The sequence below is a fragment of the Canis lupus genome, chromosome 25, assembly GCF_048164855.1.
Source record: "Canis lupus baileyi chromosome 25, mCanLup2.hap1, whole genome shotgun sequence".
In the NCBI taxonomy this organism is placed as follows: domain Eukaryota; kingdom Metazoa; phylum Chordata; class Mammalia; order Carnivora; family Canidae; genus Canis; species Canis lupus.
This window is the reverse complement of record NC_132862.1, coordinates 13580371-13602375: the sequence shown is the minus strand read 5'-3', so window position 1 is coordinate 13602375 and position 22005 is coordinate 13580371. Positions and strand designations below refer to the sequence as shown.

Genomic DNA, 22005 nt, shown 5'->3' with positions numbered 1-22005 from the left:
CAAGGATGTGGAGAAAGGGGAACCTTCTTGCTCTGTTGATGGGAATGCAAGGTGGTGCAGCCACTTTGGAAAACAGTATGGAGGTTCCTCAGAAAGTTGAAAATAGAACAACTCTATAACCCAGCTACCCTGCGACTAGGTATTTATCCTAAAAGATACAAATGTAGTTGATCTGAAGGGGCACCTGCACCCCAATGTTTAGAGCAGCAATGTCCACAATAGCCAAACTATGGAAAGAGCCTAGATGTCCATTGACAGATGAGTGGATAAAGAAAGTGTGGTATAGGGATCCCTGGGTGGCGCAGCGGTTTGGCGCCTGCCTTTGGCCCAGGGCGCGATCCCGGAGACCCGGCATCGAATCCCACATCGGGCTCCTGGTGCATGGGGCCTGCTTCTCCCTCTGCCTGTGTCTCTGCCTCTCTCTCTCTCTCTCTGTGACTATCATGAATAAATTAAAAAAATTAAAAAAAATTTAAAAAAAGGAAAGTGTGGTATATATATATGCAATGAAATACTGCTCGGCTATCAAAAAATGAAATCTTGCCACTTGCAACAATGTGGATGGAAGTAGAGGGAATTATACTGAGTAAAATAAATCAATCAGAGGAAGACAGTTATATGATCTCACTCATATGTAGAATTTAAGAAACAAAAGAAGATCATAGGGGAAAGGAGGGAAAATAAAATAAGATGAAATCAAAGAGGGAGACAAACCGTAAGAGACTCTTAATCATAAGAAGCAAACAGGATTGCTGGAGGGGAGGGGGTAGGGGGATGGAATAGGTGGGTGATGGACTTTAAGGGGGGAGGGGCACATGATGTAATGAGCACTGGGTTTAAGACTGATGAACCACTGAATTCTACCTCTGAAACTAATAATACACTACATATTAATTAATTGAATTTAAATAAAAAATAATTAGTGGAAAAAGATATAAGAAGTTCAGTAAACTGTGTACTTAAGAGTATGTGTGCGTGCGTGTGCACGTGTGTGCACATATGCAGATACCCAGCCCTGAGTGTCTGCTTAATGGAGGTGGGGGCAGGACTTGATAAGAGTCTCATCAGTGGATGAGACTGGAGACATAGGTAGATCTTGAGGGCTCAAAAGTCACAGGACGGAGTTTGAGCTTTATAGTGATTCTTGTTTAGCATTTTCTTGATGCTATGAAATCTAGGCACTTACCTTACAAAAAAAAGTACAAATAAGAAAAAGTTAATTTGCTCTGTATTTTACTGGTGACTACTAATGGGCTAAAATCAAGATTCATTTTATTACTTTTGTAAGTGCACGTGAGCATTTCATATTTCATGTATTACCTATGTGAGTTTGTCCAGGATATACACACGCATTTATCTAGTGATGTTTTCATCTTCATACATGCGAAGTTATGAGGGTTAAATGATTAAATAAGTTGAAAAATGCAGAATACTACCTGGCATGTAATAAGTGTAAAAACGTTGATAGTATTATTACATAATTTGTATTTCCTATGGGTACACTGTAGTATAGTATATATAATATGCATACGTAGTTTCAGATATGGAAATCTGCAGATGTGAGCCTTCAGTAAGAACCCAATCCCATTGTGAAAGAATGCGCTATCTTCATGATTGTTTTAAAATCCATCATTTTCTTATCTTTCTTATCTAAGAAACAACATACGAATATAGATGGGGCTGTCCTATAACAGGAAATGGACGTACTTTTAATTTTCTGAGTCATCCACTGTCAAAAAACTGAATATATTTTTCATTTTACTGTTCCTCAGCTATATTTATACATTTATTTATTTGTTTTGGGCTGGCTACTTTGAAATTCATTGTCTTCCACCCACATCTGACATAACTGCAGTGAAAAATGTGTTGATTCAGAATGCAAAGGTCAAAGAAAGTAGCAACTAAAAATAAGAAAAGTGAAATGTTTTAAACACTGATTCTAATTGAAAGGTGTTTGCTTTTGAGTCTTAGGGCAAATCATGTTTGCTATTCTGAGTAAAATCAGATAATTATTTTCAGAGGCCATTTCCTTTCATTATAACATGTTTTCCTATACTCAATGCTCTTTAAAATACAACTTAAACATTGAAAATACATTTTTGGGAAAACAGTTGGTTAGTTTGATTATGCCAAAAAGGCAGAAAAATGTTTTTGCAAACACCTTTTTTTGGTTTGTTTTAATAATAGTCAACATTTTATTCAGAAATGTAAATTAGTTTTCTCTACATAGGTTCATATATTCACTCTTTCTATTGACTAACTGCCTTTCCCAGTAGATTCTTTTCTTCCTTTCCAGTTCGCCTGTGTTTGTCCCCTAGTCATATATCCTGCTTCCCTCATGTTTTCCCCCAGATATCTCAGTGCTTCAGGAAGCTTGATTTTGCAGTCTGCTACACTGGCTGCCCTTCTGCTGCCCTTTTGGAATGGGCAGGAAATAAGTCATAGTTGATTTTAGCTTTTCTGTTATGTGACAGGATTTTGATTTTCCTTCTGTTGATTTGAGAAAAAGGAATAAAATAAAGGGCATTATCCAATGGTGTAGTGTCTCCTTAGGAAATAGGCCCCAAATTCATTTATTTGAAAACATTATGACCAAGAATCACATTTTTAGATTCACATAAAAACACTCAATTATCCCTTAATTTAATTTTAAGTCAAGAGACAAGAGTAGAACAATTTTCCCTTAATGCTAGAGAAGAGTCCTAAATCTTATTATATTAGCATTGAACATAGTGTTTTTTGCAACTATTTGACAGAACATGATACTTAAATTTGGAAGTATGGCCATTATGCTGGCATATATTTATAAAATATAGAATATGTTTTTGTATGTATATTTCAAATGGGAAGTTATTACCTTTGTATAATTATTATTTCTTTAAATTTAGGCAATAATGTTGAAGTACTCATGAGTGGCAATGTCAGGTGTTACAATATTGTGGTAGAAGCCATGAAAGCGTTCCCTGTTCATGAAAAAATTCAAGAAGTGAGTTGCTGCTTGCTCCATAGGCTTACATTAGGTGAGTTATAATTCTTGTTAATTTATTATCCTGGTCTAGAGATGCCTGGGTGGCTCAGCAGTTGAGTGTCTGCCTTCAGCTCAGGGTGTGATCTTGGAGTCCTGGGATCGAGTCCCACTTCAGGCTCCCTGCATGGAGCCTGATTCTCCCTCTGCCTGTGTCTCTGCCTCTCTCTCTGTGTGTGTCTCTCATGAATAAATAAATAAAATCTTAAAACAATTATTATCCTGGTCTATCTGATGTAAGTATATATAGCATACGTATGTTGTATATTGATAAGTGGCATATTGATATACATTGGATGGAAATACTGTAAAATAGCAAACAATTTTGCCATGCTTAGAATTTTAAAATGAGTAGCAAAAATTGACATGCATAATGTAAGAAGTCTTACTGTACTATTCATACTGTATTTAAAGTATAACTATATCAATAGTTGATACATACAAAAGAATAAACATAACATGTAGAAAATGTAAAGTGCAAAGCAGAAGAATGGCCCAACCAACTTAACTATTAGTACCTTACCAGTTCTGATAAAGCTACTCTGGGCTACTTCTTTTTCCTGCTTTCTCTATTGAGTTAACACTATCCAGTATTCAAAAGCCATCAACTCAAATCTTCGGATAAGGATGCTTTGCTTTTTTTACTCATTTATCTCTTAACAGATTATTATTTGTCCCATTTAATGACTAGAGAATTTGTTGCCTTGTTATGCTTCAGAAGAAGCTTAACTTTCTCTTCATAATTAATATAAAAGCCCAGAGTCAATGAATACATATTTAGCATTTTGTCAAATTGTGTATTATGGTCACACACATTACATACACATTAATGTATGTAAAGTCTTTATATAATTTGCTATGTATTTTCATATAAATTGTCTGAAAGTAAGGGAAGACCAATCTCACTGTTATTTGCCCAGAGTCACACAGCTGGTCAATGGTAGAGCAGTAGTCGGCAGTGGCATACTAGGGAAAAAAAGGTGAAGGAGCAATCCAAGTTTAGATAAATTGGTAAAACTAAAAGAGAGTCTTTTGAAATGACTTTCCAAGGCTAAAGATTACCAAATGTGGGGAGTATGTCTGTTTAGTGGTTGAATGTGAAAGAGGCAAGAACATAAGAAGGTGTTGATAAAAGAAGAGCTATGCCTCGTTAAACTGCTTTTTGATTTTGAAGCCATTGATTAACATTTGGTGTGGGCTTTAAGCTTTTCATAATATAGAATTTTTTCCAATCCTGGCTTTGTGTCTCAGGGATCATTTAATTAAATTTATGGTTAAATAGGAGTCTTATTTTAATTTTTTAAAAAGATTTTTATTTATTTATTCATGAGAGACACAGAAAGAGAGGCAGAGACACAGGAAGAGAGAGGAGAAACAGGCTCCATAGCAAGGAGCCCAATGCGGGACTCGATCCCGGGAATCCAGGATCTCACCCTGAGACAAAGGCAGATGGTCAACTGCTGAGCCACCCAGGCATCCCGAGTTTTATTTTTTTAAAGATTTTATTTATTTATTTATTTGAGAGAGAGAGAGAGAGAACATGAGTGGGGTTAGGCAGGCAGAGAGAGAGGGACAAATAGACTCCCTGCTGAGCAGAGAGCCCAGATGAATGAGGTGCTTGAAATCAGGACGCTGAGATCATGACCTGAGTGGAAGTCAGATTCTTAACTGACTGAGCCACTCAGGTACCCCTCATTTTTATTTCTAGAAGGAAACTGGTGACTGTTGGAGAGTTACAAATAAGCTTAAATGGAAGGAGGCATGTATTTCTGGAATATCATTTACAAATTCCTTCCTCATAAGGATTTAGATTTTCAGATGATGTGTTGATTCTCAGAAAAGTGAATGTAAAAAGGGGTGAGACTTTTTCCTGGTTTGGGTTAGAGGGGGTGAAAATTCTTCTTCTTCTTCTTCTTCTTTTTTTTCTGAGATCATCACAGGTAAGATCAAATAATCATGTGTGACAATGAGTTTTCTGAGCAACAGCATTCCTTTAAGTGAAAGAAGGGTTCAGCAATTCGTTTAATGACAAGGGAGGATTTTCTCCTTCATCTTTAGAAGATCAAGCTATTTTGTCCAATGAATACTGTAGTGCCATGCATAACAGATACCTCATTGTTTTATATAATGACATGAGAGGGAGTGAAAGAGAATGCAATTAATGTAATTATTTTTGCCCAGTCAGTTCCATTGTCTAAGTGAGACAATTAAATGACTGCATGAAATACAATTTCAAACCTTTATGCAATCATAGTAAACTATTTAAATTAAATTAATATATATCTTAATGTCATTAAAATATTGACTATTTATTTTTATTGATTTAAACACTGTTGTATAATTTAAGCAATTTAAATTCCATGGATGAGAATTCAGTTAATATCTCACTTACCTTTCAGGTAATTTTTTTAACATTCTGGTATTAAACGAGGTACATGAGTTTGTGGTGAAAGCTGTGAGGCGGTATTCAGAGAACGCCACATTACAGATTGCAGCCCTCAGCTGTTTAGCGCTCCTCAGTAAGTAACTGTACTCAAAAGGAAATTCTTACAGCTGCATTTGATCTTGAATGTCAACATTGTGACAAGACATTATAACAAGAAAGTCATATGTGGAGTAGGAAGCATTAAATGCCCTTTCTGTTCCAATGTAATTCATTTTCTAATAGAAGATCCTGTCAAGGGAACTAACAGTTGTGATAAGTACACCCTTTCCATTTCATGCATGACTAAATACATCCTTGATTTAATTTTGTTATTGGGTAGCTAATCTCAATTAATCTTCCTCTAGTTTGTTAGATTGTTTGATACTCTCTTCCTCATTTGATCATTTACCTAGATGGAATAGCAATATTCCAAAGTATGTAATATATTTAAAAAGTCCTTATAATGAACTAAGGCCACAACTACGAAATACCTCACTTTGTTCTTAATGTTTCAAAATCTGGATTTCAAGTTGGTCCTTCAAACTGTGAAGACATATCTTTATATTTTTTCAAGCTGAGACTATTTTCTTAAATCAAGACTTAGAGGAAAAGAATGAGAATCAGGAGAATGATGATGAGGAAGAAGAAAAATTGTTCTGGTTGGAAGCCTGTTACAAAGCATTAACATGGCATAGAAAAAACAAGCACGTGCAGGTTGTAATCTTTCATAAATATTATACTTATTCAAAATTATGTTTGTTCAATAATTTATGTCTTAACAGGTTTCTTTTTTCTCCCTGATACAGGAAGCTGCATGCTGGGCTCTAAACAATCTCCTTATGTACCAAAACAGTTTACATGAGAAGATTGGAGATGAAGATGGCCAGTCAGTAGTTTTTGATTTTATATGATAGGAGATTTTAGTTACATTTTTAATCAATCCCTATAAAATACTGTAACTATAACTTTTATTATTAGAAACATTTTTAATATAGGCATGTATGTTTCAAGTGTTGCCACAAAATATTAGTGTGTATATAATATTTTGATCCCTGGTGTCTTTGAGAGATATTACCCAGGGATTTGGAATTAAGAGTCATGTAGAAATGATGAATTGTTGAGCAAGAACCTTTCAATTCTCTAGCTGATCATTTAAAAATGCTATGTTAATTAATCTCAGGTGACAGAAATTGCAGAGCCATCCGTGACCTTTTCTGTTGCAGTCACTAGCCAGCAGGTTGTCAATATCAGGAATTAAATGTGGTCAGAAGCTTCATTAGCGATTCCTCACTTGATGTTGCATTGTTGACCTGTCTTTTCTTGAGAGAGTTATTTGTAGGTGTCAGCTTTTGAGGAGGCTTTCCACAGGAGTGTAATTCAAGCTTCATAAAACCAACACTCTTTCTCAAAGATACAAACTAAAACCCAGAGTTTTGTGTATATCAAAGTTGTTTCATGGCCATGAGCCTTTGTGCTTTATGGAAATGCTTATGTTTGCTCTGGGTATGCTCTTGCTTTTGATGACTTTTAAATGACTTATCTTGGAAACTTAAATAGGAATAGTCTACATCTCAAATCCTGAAAATCTGTTTGTATAGTGATCCATTGCCAACCAGAAGACAATTAATGACATAGATGCTATTTAATTTTACATCTCCGTTTTGAAAGGAAAAAGTAATTCTTTTGAAAACTGTATGTTAAATGAACATCCTAATCCACTTTGAGCAATCTTTTTAAGAGGTTAGGTTAATGGTACAGTTTATAAATTTCAGCTCATAGCACATTGATTCCTCAATATCCATAGAAGAACTTTAAAATAAATACATTATTAAAAGAACATATATTATGCTCTATACTTTTAAAACTCATGATGCTTCTTTATAATTTTCATTTTTCTTTTGTTTCCATTTTCTTCTTTTTCTCACGTTATCTTTTAACTCTTTATTCCTCTTTATATATTTGCTGAGTCTTTCCCCCTCTACTGCTTATCAAATTTAAAGAAGAAATACTGATTTATTAGGGTTTAGTACATTTGAACTATCTTTTAAATATAAAACTGTTCAACTATATTTCACTCTTGTAAGTGGAGGTGGCATGAAATGTTTGTATGCCTTTATTTGTTGTTAGAGGTTAGATAATGGTACATGAATATTTGAACTAATTATTAAAAATATTACCATTAATATTGTGGTTGAATTTGTGAAAGGTTCCCAGCTCATAGGGAAGTGATGCTGTCCATGCTGATGCATTCTTCATCAAAAGAAGTCTTCCAGGCATCTGCAAATGCGTTGTCAACTCTATTAGAACAAAATGGTAAGGGGTGCACCATTTTTTAATACAAGGATGTACATTTTGTGTTTTTTTAAATTATAAAGGCAATTATGTTATAAAAGTTCAGATATGTAGCTTTATGTATGTGATATATGGATATATTGGGATATATATAAAAGGATAAAGAAGAAAATAAACATTTTTATTTTTTTCCTGAATTTCTATGTGTATGGTCACACATGACATATACAATATATTTTCTATTTTTGGAGAAATAGGATACTATTAATACATTTGTAACTAGATTGCACATATTTTCTTTTTCGTGATGATAAATGTAAAATTTCATATTACCATTTTTAAAGGCAATGTTATTTCCTAGTATACACCTAGTCCTGGATACACCTGTATCCTATTTTATTTTATTTTATTTTATTTTTTTTAATTTTTATTTATTTATGATAGTCACACAGAGAGAGAGGCAGAGACATAGGCAGAGGGAGAAGCAGGCTCCATGCACCAGGAGCCCGATGTGGGATTCGATCCCGGGTCTCCAGGATCATGCCCTGGGCCAAAGGCAGGCGCTAAACCGCTGCACCACCCAGGGATCCCCTGTATCCTATTTTATGAACCTGTTTTTCACTGATGGACTCTTGTGTTGAGTGGGATTTTTTTCTTTTGTACCAGATAGTCACTTTTTTCTATACTGTTCCTGTTATTTTTTAAAGGAAAACTTTCTAGATAATGTAATGGGTGGAGAGATATTCACCATTTAAAATCTGGTAAAATTGTCATTTATATGTTAAGTCTTACAATTTTCCATTATTAAGGAGACAAAAATGGCTATTAAGCATTTGGAAAGACTTTGAATTTCAAAATTGAGGCTCTGGCTGTTCAGATTCCAGGCCCCCGTGAACAGGAAATACTGCCAGAAAATCTTGGTAGAAAATTCATCATAAAGGCATTGGGACTTGGCAGCTCTTGCAGGATATTTTTGGAGAGAGAAAAATAGAGAAAAACACGCAAAGCCTGAAACAGAGACCAATGGTAGCACCGCCTGTTAGTAGAGAACCTTCACAGAGTGAAAAGAATTAAAAACCACTCATGCATGTTTCTCAATGCTGTTATTTAAGTCAAATCAAGAGGAAAATAATTTCTTCTTCCTTTTCCTCCTTTCTCACTCCACTTCTCAGTGGCACTTTAATAAAAAAAACTTGAGCTGGCAAGAGCCCTTACAGAGAGAAAGGGCTTGCCCTCTGGGATGATGAGTCAGAGCAGGAGTGGTAGGAAAGGGAATCGGTGTCCTTAAATCTCCCATCATCTGCTGTGCAAAGGCCTGGATAGGATCTCATTCCTGAAAACGGGGACCAGATTTGGCTGCTTTTGTATGGCACATCTAGGAGAGGAGAACAATCCTAGTGTCTGAGGATTATGTTTGGAGCCAGCCTTGATTTCTTTGTTCAGAATCAGTGCCCTGCTCTTCCTTGTTCCTTACTTCTTTGTTCCTAGCCACCTGCTGGGTAAACTGTACTCACATCCCTGTATTGTCCTTGGAGTTCTGCCTTAGGAGAATATTAAGAACTGAGCAGCTTGGTCACCAACCTCTGCAGGCAGCATCTCATTAAAAGACACTTGGAAACATTGAGTATGCAGGATTGGATGTAGTTTTCTAGAAAAATGATTGGACTGACAGGTAGAAGAACTGGTTTCTGCCATGGTGTTACCCAGGCCAAAGCTAGAACATCTTGTGTGACATTTTCCTCATTTAATTAATGAGTTCAGTCAATGTGTACTGAGCTGCTGCCAGACAATGATCTAGGCACTTGGGATATACCAGTTAAATAGAATACTTACAGGTTCAGGGAGCTTAAACTCTAGTGAGGAAGACAGATAGTAATGCTAAATAAAATATATATCTTTCCAGTAGTTCCCTATAGAATAAAAAAAAAAAAAAAAAGAGGGACTCTTGGGTGGCTCAGCAGTTGAATGTCTCCTTTTGGCTCAGGGCATGATCCTGGGTCCAGGGATCAAGTCCTGCATGGGCTCCCTGTGAGGAACCTGCTTCTCCCTCTGTCTATGTCTCTGCCTCTCTCTCAGTGTCTCTCATGAATAAATAAATAAAATCTTTTTTTAAAAAGAAAAAATATATAATATCTGAGATAGATATTTAAAAAATGAAGCAAAGAAGGAGGATTTGTGTTAGGGGTCAGAGGAGAGAAAACAATGACAAAGCAACCAAGAAAAAAGGTGAATCTTGACCAAAGAGCTGAAGGAAGTTGAATATTGTTATTGGCTCTTTAAAGCAGATAATGTATTGCTAAAATGGAGTGGCAGAGGTCAGGAGTATTATGTAGATATATGGTAAGTGAGATAAGATGTCTAAAATGTTCTGTAAACTCTGAAGTGACTCTATGATGTAATTTCTTCTAGGTCCAGTGTTTGGTGAAATTTCTATTCTCAATTTTTAAGTTAAAAGTTAGGTTAATGTCTAAGACAGTGGTTCTTTTTTTTTTTTTTTAAGACAGTGGTTCTTAAAGTGTGGTCCCTGTACCTGCAATAATATCTCCAGGAAACTTGTTAATATAAATTCTAGGGCCCTGTTCAGACCTGCTGAAACACAAACTCTGGGTTTGGGACACAGTAGTCTGTTTTTCAACAAGCCCTTCTGGTAGCTCTGATGCTCTCTGCATTGTGAGAACTTCTCGTATAAGGGGACTTTCACCTTTTAAAGTACTCCCTTGGTCAGAATTTAGCCACTTTAGGAGGGGTTGTTAAAAATTCCAACATGACTAAGCAAAATAACCAACTTATCATATTTTAATGTATGATATTCTGGGTGTCTTTAAAAGGTATGAGTTTTTCAGATTTTGGCAGTATATTAGAATGTGTATATCAATTTCTCTTATTTCTGAGTTTTCCCTATTTTCTATCACTTCTTCCTTTTCCAGTTTGAGGTTGATAACCCATTGTCAAAATACAGATCTTTCTTGACTTAAAATGGGGCTATGTCTGATAAACCTGTCATAATTTGAAAATATGGAAAGTTGAAAATGCATTTAATATACCTAAGGTACTGAACATCATAATTTAGCCTAGCCAAACTGAAATGTGCTCAAAAGACTTCCATTAGCCAGTTAGGCAAAGTCATCTAACACAAAGCCTATTTTATAATAAAGTGCTGAATATCTCATGTAATTTATTGAATACTATACTAAAAGTGAAAAACAGAATGAGAGGTATTGAGTGATTAAGTATATTGTTAAGTGTATCATTTGTTTACTTGTATTTTGTGGCTCACTGCCACTGCCCAGCCTCAAGAAAAGATATCATACCACATATCTCCGGGAAAAGATCAAAATTCAAGTTTTGAAGTATGGTTTCTACTGTACGTGTATCACTTTCACACCATCACAAGGCTGAAAAATCATAAGTTGAACCATCCAAAGTTGGGACCCCTCTGTGGTACTTAGATTAACGTGTTCTAAGTTTCATTTCCTGTCACTTTCAGAGTGTTGAATTACAATACGTAATGTTGGAATTATATTTATGTAGAGTCTTTAAGACAATTGATATTTATATGGAAACTTCAAGATAATGAACTTGAATTTAACAAAAGAAGTTTATTACAAAGAAAAAAATATTCTGTAATCATTGTCGGAATATAGTTACTTCCCCACAAATGGCGTGAAGTCATTTGTAAAGCATAAGAAATATAGATTTCTTTTTTTAAACAAATTTTATTAATTTATTTGAGACAGAGAGAGTGAGAGAAAGAGAGAGCACCTGAGCAGAGAGAAGGGCAGAGGGAGGGGGAGAGGCAGACTCCTTGCTGAGCAGGGAGCCTGATATGGGGCTTCATTCTATGACCCTGGGATCATGTCATGAGCTGAAGGCAGACAGTTAACTGGCCGAGCCATCCAGGCGCCCCCATATCTATATTTCTTAAGCTTTGGCATTGCTTTCTGAAATTATGTATTATTCTCCTAATCAGTGCTTTCCATTCCTTTGCACATGATGGTATACATAGAAAGAATAATATTTGTACAGTCCACTGGGAGAAATGGAGAAGGTAGCTTAAGGCTGAAGGCAGCCCAGTGTGGTTCCAGCCCTTGTCCCACTCCGCTCCCCCTGTTCCCCAAAAGCTGAGAGATGGTCATATGTGCATGCACCTGTAACTGATTCCCAGCCCACTAGAGTCTAGCATACCTAGGAAGTCGTAACTCTACATAAGTACAGTTACTTTGTGAAGCTGTTATAAATAATAGAAGGAAATTAACCTTCAGTCTTATTTTAGAGGGCATTATTTTAAAATGTTTTTTTTTTTGCAGAAGTACTTCTTTCACATGGATGGGATTACATAGTACTAGTCTACTAACTCTATGAGTAAAACTTAAAAAAATCAGAACCTCAACCTAAGTGGTTAATAAATGTGAAAAAAATTGAAATGGTGTCTATTTTAAAGAAATAAACAATGATCTTTAAGTTACAATGAAATATAAATTCAATATGTACTTATATATGCTTTTCTATGAATTTGGATTATCTTAACATTCTGTGTCTTACTGCAAAATTATGAAAATCTGCTTTCATTTCTATGAGTAACATTAAAAAAAATTTATAGTTAATTTCAGAAAAATCCTGTTGTCAAAAGGAATATACTTCAATGTATTGGAGTTAATGCAGAAGCATATACATTCTCCTGAAGTTGCTGAAAGTGGCTGTAAACTGCTAGATCATCTCTTTGAAGGAAGGTAATATAGATTCATGGACTTATGCAAAATATATACTCTTGGACCAGCTTGAATATCAATATTTTAAGTGTGTTTCTAAGAATTAAAAGAAAAATATAAGATAGTTGCAGATTGAAACATTGTAGAATATAATCTCATATCCCTGATACCATAGACTTATTTTATCAGACTATTTTCAATGAAAGGGTGGGTAGAGATCAAGGAAACATGTTGAAGGTTAGCTTTTGTATTTTGTGCTTGGAATTTTTGACTATGTTTTGAAAAATGGCAGTAATCCAGCATTTCAAGTTTTTCAAGTTATTGTGTGTGAAATGTATTGAGAGGAAATCAGAATATGACGTCTAATTGTTTCTTTTTTCCACAGCTAATATTTATTACTATTCTTTCATTTGAATTAACTTTGTCTTCTCATCCTGCTCTTATTCCTTAGCTGGGAAGTCCAAAGATACTAAGGTTACATGGCTGTTTAGTGCTACAACAGCTCCTGTGGGTGGGTGACAGGCAGGATGGGGGTGGAGTAGTGGTGGGGGAGGGAGGGCAGACCTACTGGCTTAAAGAAAAGAAAAAAAAAAACTTTTTAAAAGACCAAAACTGAATTATGTACAGAAGGTACTCGCTGTGGGATATGCTCAAAGCCTTTTGGCATTTTATTAGGCCGAAGAATGTGAAGTAACTTGGGCATAGTCTGAGCAAATTTCAACCAAAAAGAGGCTATTTGGGAAACCGTCATGTGTAAAAGAAAAAAAAATGACACAAATGTTATAGTAAAAAGTCATTCTGTGTCTCCTGGGTTTCACAGTAATTGGAGCCAACTCTTTGATCTTTAAACATCAGGTTCCTCATTGGTAAAGAGGAATAATAGTAATAACCTCATAAGTTGTAAGTTTATAATGTAAGTTTAAATCAGTTATTTTTTACAAAGTTAGGATAATGCCTATACATTTTAAGCTCTCAGTAAATCACAGCTATTACTATTAATACTGTTATTCAGTATGAATAAAGGAAATGCATATGGCATGGTAAACATGTAGCACATCTGTAGGCTTTTAAGGAATTAGGTTATATTTTTAACGTCAGTCCGGCCAATCTATTTATGTTTATATGTATCATATCTTTGAGTCATATTTCTTTTATGTAAATGTTATTCTTGAATATTTGAATGCAAAGTTTATCTCCAGTGGTGATTTTCATGGTCCTGGAAGTGTGTGAACCTTTATGAGTGAGACAAAAGCAAAGTGGAAGGATCTACAGTTTAAGATTCTGTAGATTGTGTGCCATCAGTGCTCCTGGCTGTGTCTTATATGTAAAATATGTGAAGCTTTAGTCCCAGGGCCTCACTCTTAACTATGACCATGTGCCTGCCACTAAATAACTCATCATCTAGTTACGGAGATGGGTATGTAAACAGAGAGTCACAATACCACGTACTGTGTAATCATGCAACAGCAGGGATGTGTAAAAGGCACAGTGGGTAGAGAAGAGTGAATGAAGCGGAATGACCAAACAAGAGAAGGTACAAGGAGGGGATGTGTTTAAGCTGGGATTTACAGGTGGGCCAGAGGGACTCTATTCCAGTTATCACAGAACCGTGTTAAGTAAGGACATGCGCAGGTTTTAGTTAACAGGGTACCATGGGAAGCAAGGCCTACCTGTTTTAAAGTGTAGTACCTACTGAAATCTGGTCAAGGGGCATTTCTTCATATGGAAAATAAAGAACAGCTAAAGCATCTTAGAGAAACAAAGATTTTCATGCAAATAAATCTAACTAAAAATACTGTACAGGAAGTCCAGGAGTGTTAATTTGGAAGAGGTGTTAATTTGCTGTAAAGAGCCTGGGCTTTGGGGCTCAGATGAGTCTGCACTGCAGTCCTGGCTCTCTGTCACCTTCTGGTGATAGGACTTGGATATGCAACATCTGTCGGTCTAAACTCTTCATCGGGAAAATGCGGATAAGAACACCTACAGGGTTGTTGCCAGTGACCTGTGTGTAGGTCCGAAAGAAGTTGTGTTTTGTGAAACCGATTAAAAGAATTCCCAGGTTACTATGACTTCCACTTGAGGTCAGAATTTATTTTATTAAATAATAGTTAAAATATGTATGCTCATATTATTGAACTCAATGCATTTTCATACAGCTTTTTCTGATAAAATAGAATGGTTCTGTTTTCTTGTACTTGTTTCAATTTGGGGTTTGTACAGTGGAATTGGGTTGTACTTTTACTAAGCATTTCCATGTTGTATCTCCAGTGATGCTACCCTGGATATAATGGCAGCAGTGGCCCCCAAAATCATAACAGTTATGAAAAGTCATGAGGCATCCTCATTGGTGCAGCTGGAGGCACTCCGAGCTATTTTACATTTTATAGTTCCAGGTAAGTTACATAATTAAATATGGAAAGAGATGATAATTCTAGCAAATTTTTTTGACATTTTGTAAAATATCAACTTTCTAGGCAAAAATGAAAGGACCAGTTTCTACCAACAAAATTCAAATCTTAAAACAACTACAACTACAACAACAAAAAAAAACAAAATTCAAATCTTCCCACTAAATCCAAAAATAAAAAGAGAGGAAAAAGATGTGTGGAAGAGTCAGATTAATTTTTAGGAAAATTCAATAATCCATTTACACATGAAATCACTATAATATAAAGTAGGGAGCTTTACTTCCAAGGAGAGTGTTCACTCTGATAATTCTTTTCTATTTCTGTTGCCATCCAAGTTGTTTTTTTTTTTTTGTCTAAAATATAAATATAGCTAATATTCACACTTTCCCTTTTGTTCTTTTTCGGTCCTTCTTTTGCTCTGTGGTTGAATGAATCTTCCTCACATATAACCACGTGGCTTTTACTCATTAACCTCCATAGCTTCTGTCCTCTCCCCTTTACCTCCTACTTATCTCTCTTGTGACCTTGTTTGTCCTCCAAATCCCATTTAAAACAGTTGCTCCTCCATTCATTCAACATACAGTTATTAAGTACCTCTGATGTTCTCAACATTGTGATGGCTGCACGGTTATGACAAATGAATGCAAGGGCATTACTATACTATTATAGGAGCTTAGAGGTAGATGGATGGGTAAATAGATAGTGACCAGATATGAGAGGAGCTGTTATAGCTATATGTTTATATAGAAGGCTCAGAGAATATTGGTGGAGGCACAAGTATTTATTCAAAGGAGTAGGTCAAGATTGACATATTTAAAGTTGAAGGGTGAAACTGACCTGGTGGAAAGGCCAGGCAGGATATTTCAAGCAGAAGGAGAGAGTGCACATGGTCTGGGGCGAGTGAAACGTGGCGGGGTGAGATCGGTGTCTGAGGATGAATATGGAGCTATTGGCAGAGGCCTGAAATCTAGGGCTTGGGCACAACACTGAGCAGTTGTGCTTTTTAAACAGAAGTCAATTCAAATTTATTTAAACAATTTATTTGTTAAAAACCTATATTGTCATGACCAAATCTGCAATTTATAACAATAATGCTGTGCTGTGGAGGATGACTGTCAGGGTGAAAGCTTCCTTGAGAGAGAGAGAGTGAGATTGTGTTGGAGGCCATGATAATCCAGTGAGACATGGTAGAGGCCCAGCAGTGGAACCAGAGGAGAGGGTGGATCTAAGAGATGGTGAGGAGGTACATTTTTCTTAAAGATTTTATTTATTTATTCATGAGAGAGAGAGAGAGAGGGAGAGAGAGAGAAAGAAAGAGAGAGAGAGAGAGAGAGAGAGAGAGAGGCAGAGACATAGGCAGAGGGAGAAGCAGGCTCCATGCAGGGAGCCTGATGTGGGACTCAATCCCGGGACTCCAGGATCAGGGCCTGGGCTGAAGGTGGCCCTAAACCGCTGGGCCACTTGGGCTGCCCAGGAGGTACATTTGACAGGACTTTCTGACTACTGCATATCAGGGATGGAGTTACTTGTTTGGTAAAATTCCTAATTATTTTAAAGCCCAATTTGTGTGTGTCTTTATAATTTATTTTTTATTTTTATTTTTAAAAAGATTTTATTTATTTTATTTTTTTTCCTTTGCTTCTTATTTTTTATTTATTTATTTTTTTTGATTTTTTATTTTTTTTTATTTTTTTTATTTTTTATTTTTTATTATTTTTTTTTATTGGTGTTCAATTTACTAACATACAGAATAACACCCAGTGCCCGTCACCCATTCACTCCCACCCCCCGCCCTCCTCCCCTTCTACCACCCCTAGTTCGTTTCCCAGAGTTAGCAGTCTTTACGTTCTGTCTCCCTTTCTGATATTTCCCACACATTTCTTCTCCCTTCCCTTATTTTCCCTTTCACTATTATTTATATTCCCCAAATGAATGAGAACATATATTTATTCATGAGAGACATACAGAGAGAGGCAGAGATGTAGGTAGAGAGAGAAGGAGGCTCCCTGTAGGCAGCCCGATGTGGGACTTGATCCTGGGACCCAGGGATCACGACCTGAGCCAAAGGCAGACACTCAACCACTGAGCCACCCAGGTGTCCTGTGTGTGTCCTTTTTAAACGAAATCTTCCTAAATATACACTCTTTGTAATCATATTGGCATTTTATGTTTCTAAGAGTGAGAGTATACTTGGTATAAGAATATACATTTTTTTTTCAAGAAGAGGGCTTTCTTCAGCCTTCTTTTTTTTAATCCCCTGGTACATTGAACTAAAATATCTATCTAATTAATATATTTTGAATTGAATCATGATGTGCTATTTATAGTTGTCAGGCAACTTTTTTTTTTCGTAAGGCAACTTTTAAGGTATAATTTAATAGACATAATTTTGCTTGAAAACATTATTACACTTTTTTTGACCTTTGTAGATTGTAAAAAACAAAACAAAAGGAAACTATTTTGATTATCTATCTTTAAAAGTGTCAGCCTTAATCTTTTGAAGGTGGATTTGAGTTTTTAAGATGAGCAGAAGATATTCAGAATGAAATCTGTTAGTTAATAAAATAATACTCAGTTCAAAAGCAAAATTTGAATATAATATTTCTTTTCTTCTGTTCTCAGATTAAACCTGAAGCAATATTGATAGTCAATCATTTTTAGATATTTGAAATGATATATTTAAATAATAAATGATGTTTTTTATAATGATGTTTAGAAGTATTAAACGAGTACCCTTGAAAACAATTTTATAACTTTAGGGTTACATTTCTCATATGGAAATACATATTAATTGATACATTTATAAATATATCAGTATATAAATACCTTTATTTATTGTTAATTGTGTACTTTATTCTATGCTACCTACCACATTATCATACCACACCATACTATCCCATTCTGCACCATACTGTGCCATATTGTATCTTGCCATTCTATATATCAATGAAATAACTATAGTATCAGTACCCCATTAGTTCCAAGGTTGATTATGATTCTGGTTTGAACATGTTAAGTTGAGGTAGGTACTTATAATATCTAAATTCATTTATTGAGTAGATCATATTCAGATATTCTTACTTGTAACAAAGATGTGCATTTTAGCAAATTTATATAATTCAGTATCTAATTCAGGGCCACATATCACATACGGTGCTATGTCCCTTAAGTTTCTTTCAAGTTAGTACTTTTCAACTTCTCCTCTTTTTTATAACAATAAATTACTGAAATAATTGAATCTGTGGCTTTAACAAAGTAATAATAAAGGCACAGTTATTTATTTTTTAAATTTCAAGTTTCTTTTTTTTTAAGATTTTATTTATTTATTCATGAGAGACACACAGAGAGAGAGAGAGAGAGGCAGAGACACAGGCAGAGGGAGAAGCAGGCTCCATGCAGGGACCCTGACGTGGGACTCGATCCTGAGTCTCCAGGATCACACCCTGGGGTGAAGGCGGCGCTAAACCGCTGAGCCACGGGGGCTGTCCAAGGCACAGTTATTTTAATAAAATATCATTTCATTGTTTTTCCTTGACTTTTATCAGTTCTAGAGGAAATAATGTAAAATTGCTTAAGAAAAAACTTGTGCAAATTGGGAAGTATACAGAGGGAGGTGATTGTGAGGATAAAATCACATCTAAAAGAGCAATTATGGGCAGGCCGAGTGGCTCAGCGGTTTAGCGCCGCCTTCAGCCCAGGGCCTGATCCTGGAGACCCAGGATCGAGTCCCGCGTTGGGCTCCCTGCATGAAGCCTGCTTCTTCCTCTGCCTGTGTCTCTGCCTCTCTGTCATGAATAAATGAATAAAATCTTTAAGAAAAATAAAATAAATAAAAGAGCAATCAGAGAAACTGAATTTGTTTAATCTCAGATGATTTAGGATGATACGAAAATTGTATTACAACCCATTTATTTGTAGTTAATAACAATAATACCTAGCAACTTGGAGGAATTAAAATGTGTCAGGCCTATTCAAAGTGCTTTATGTATATAAACTTAAAATTCTCGGGATCCCTGGGTGGCGCAGCGGTTTGGCGCCTGCCTTTGGCCCAGGGCGCGATCCTGGAGACCCGGGATCAAATCCCACGTCGGGCTCCCGGTGCATGGAGCCTGCTTCTCCCTCTGCCTATGTCTCTGCCTCTCTCTCTCTGTGACTATCATAAATAAATAAAAAAAAATTAAAAAAAAATTCTCATAGTAAACTATGAGGCAGATACTGCTTTTTGTGCGTGTGCCATTTTATAAATGATGAAACCAAGGCATTGAAATGTAGAGTTGTTAAGGTCACAACTTATATAATGGAGCCAGATTTTCATTCTAATGCAGCCTGATCCAGAGTAGGCACTTTTTTTTTTTTAAGATTTTATTTATTTATTCATGAGAGACACAGAGGCAGAGACACAGGCCGAAGGAGAAGCAGGGAGCCCGACATGGGACTTGATTCCGTGTCTCCAGGATCACACCCCGGGCCAAAGGCAGCGCTAAACCACTGACCACCCGGGCTGCCCCAGAGCAGGCACTTTTAAATATACATTTGTGGAACAAACATATATTGAACAACTGTTGTATATAAAGCACTATGTTTGGTGATCTGGAGATGATTAGGTTATGGAGCCTGCCCTCAGAAAGTTTGCAGTACATGCAATTTAAAGGACTGTTATGTGGAAAGGAAATTATATCTACTATGGAGAGTAGAAACTCAAGTGATATAACAAAGATCAGAGATGAAATTTATGGTAATGTTCATTTGGTCTTAATGTAAGAAGGATGTTTATGGAGACTCATACTCCATAAAATTTTTTTTACTACTCTGTTGGCCTATTCTTAGTGGTTACATCTGCTTGGGATGTGGGCAGTTTCAGAAATTAATGTGGGCTTGGTTACTGAAAATAAGAAATAGAGAGTTTAAGTGACTTGCCCAAAGTCATACAGCTGTAGTGAATGTCTGAACCTGTTTGAATAGATTTCTAAATAAGGACTGAAAGCCCCAGGAGGGTGGAGATCCATCCAGCCTTTGTTATTCATTGTGGTAATTCCAACATGTAGCAACACCTCTGGCATGTAGGTAGGACTCAAGTTTTTTTTTGTTAGGTAAATAAAAAGCTATATATGCAGCCAGTTCATAGTTTGTGTTAATACAGATTATTAAAGTGAAAGATCATATAGAATTATTTATTAATTTATACAGTCATAGGTTTGGGAAACATGTTTCATTCATAATAATTGTATTATAGATTCTATAATATAGCTAATAATTTTTGACTTCCTGTTTTTTCACATTACCATGTAGCTTAATAAGGAATATGCTTCCTTTAAGTTACTTAACACTATTATATCACCTTAGAGCACTTTTAACAAAACTACATACACTTTACCATCATAATGCTGAAACTAGTCTTTTTTCCTTTTGCTGTTATTCCAGCTGTTCTCTGCGTTTCACATCTGACCTTTTTATGTTGTAGTCCAAATAACTGAGCTCTTCTCAAGTTGTCCATTGTTGCATAAAAATCTTACAGCTTCTGTGTGAGTACAGCTTATTCATACAAAAAAGATATTGTTTACTACAGAAAATTTCTCCATGTAGCAACTTCTTGCTACTTTACTTCTTTTTCTTTTTTTTATTTAATTGAAAGAATTTTAAAAATTAGTTTCAGAGGTAGAATTTAGTCATGACTTGCAAATAACACCCAGCGCTCTTTACATCAAGTACCCTCCTTAGTCCCCATCACCCAGTTATCCCTAAATTCAGTAAGCAGTCACACACACTGTATTTATTTTATATTCAATGATAAATTTTTTTATAAATTCCTTAAAGATAAGAGTTGTTTCTTTAATAAGGAGCTACGCATAAGAAAAAAGGACATGTGTATGTATTATTAGGTTAATTATGATCATTCTTGCAAAGCGACAGTCTGCTCAGCTTAAATATTTATGGGAATTTATCTATCTATCTAGGCATGCCAGAAGATTCCAGGGAAGATACTGAATATCAACATAAGCTAAATCTGGTTAAGAAGCAGTGTTTCAAGAATGATATTCATAAACTGGTCCTAGCAGCTTTGAACAGGGTAGGTACAATATAGGTTTTCTGCCTTATATCATTAACTAGAATTTGAGATTTGGGTAAATAGAAGGGCTATTTTTACTTCAGTTTTCCATCCTATGTTTACTATGACAGTAGGAAGTTATGTGGGTGGACGTAAGATGTCAGTAGGGATGTAGGGGGTGAAGAGATGTACCATTCCCTCTAAAGGAAGTATACTCTTGACTACAGACTTGGACAGGTGCTTTACATTGCTAGTAACATAAATCTACTCCAGTCTACTCAATCAGAAAGAGAACTAAAGAGCTAGATATTCAGCTAAGTCTTATGAGTGATGTCAGGAATTATGGCTGCTGTTTTCTTTCTTATGGCGGCTAGTCTTTATTTTCTGGCCTGAAAAGGTTCAGTCCATGAAGACACACAGGGTGCAATGTTAAAGTCTTCTTTGATTACATGGGCTTACTTTAATTTCATTGCTCTCTTCAGAGATGACCTCTGAAATGGTTTAGTGTGCATTATTTCTTTTCATTTTCAGTTATTTACACATCTGTGTACATTTTCAATAATTACTATAATCAACAAACTAAGTATGAAAAAAAGAGGGGGATTATGTCTCTATTGTGGAATGCAGAAAGTATTGATGGAATTAAGATGGTTTGGAAGTTTAATGTAAGATGAATTGGTCTTTATAAAAGGTATAAGAGTAAAGATGTAAAAAATTATTAGAGTTAATGTTTTCATGAAAGGAAGAGAGCAGTCAAGATAATTAATGGAAATGATTCCTTGTGATTTAGTATACTTTGGAAAATGTCATAAATTAGTTATATAGCCTGCAGAGAGGTCTCCTTTAAAAATTCAATTTAAACTGAACTTTATAATGTAATTGTCTATGATATATTTGAGTCATTTGTACTGAAACCTTAAATTGATTTTTTGAGCATAGCAATATAATGGGTTGAATTCAATTCCAGAAGTATTTGATGAAAATAAGTATGTGGAAGGAACTGCGTTAGGCATTTGGAAGATAAAAATGATCATGGTTTGTACTCCTCTGTCTTGGATCTCATGGGTGGGATAGGGGAGTAATAGCAATGCATAAACTAC

The 22005-nt window shown here is 35.6% G+C and overlaps 1 protein-coding gene across 1 annotated transcript in view; it reads left to right on the top strand.

Annotated features, from left to right (window-relative positions):
* The window catches only part of LRRK2 (leucine rich repeat kinase 2), a 139153-nt gene that overhangs the window by 14216 nt on the left and 102932 nt on the right, over positions 1–22005 (top strand). Inside the window, exons 7-14 of the mRNA XM_072798341.1 lie at positions 2889–3020; positions 5425–5544; positions 6025–6164; positions 6257–6336; positions 7657–7763; positions 12343–12472; positions 14720–14844; positions 20814–20926. Coding sequence (XP_072654442.1) covers positions 2889–3020; positions 5425–5544; positions 6025–6164; positions 6257–6336; positions 7657–7763; positions 12343–12472; positions 14720–14844; positions 20814–20926 — 947 coding nt within the window. The remainder of the gene's footprint in view (positions 1–2888; positions 3021–5424; positions 5545–6024; positions 6165–6256; positions 6337–7656; positions 7764–12342; positions 12473–14719; positions 14845–20813; positions 20927–22005) is intronic.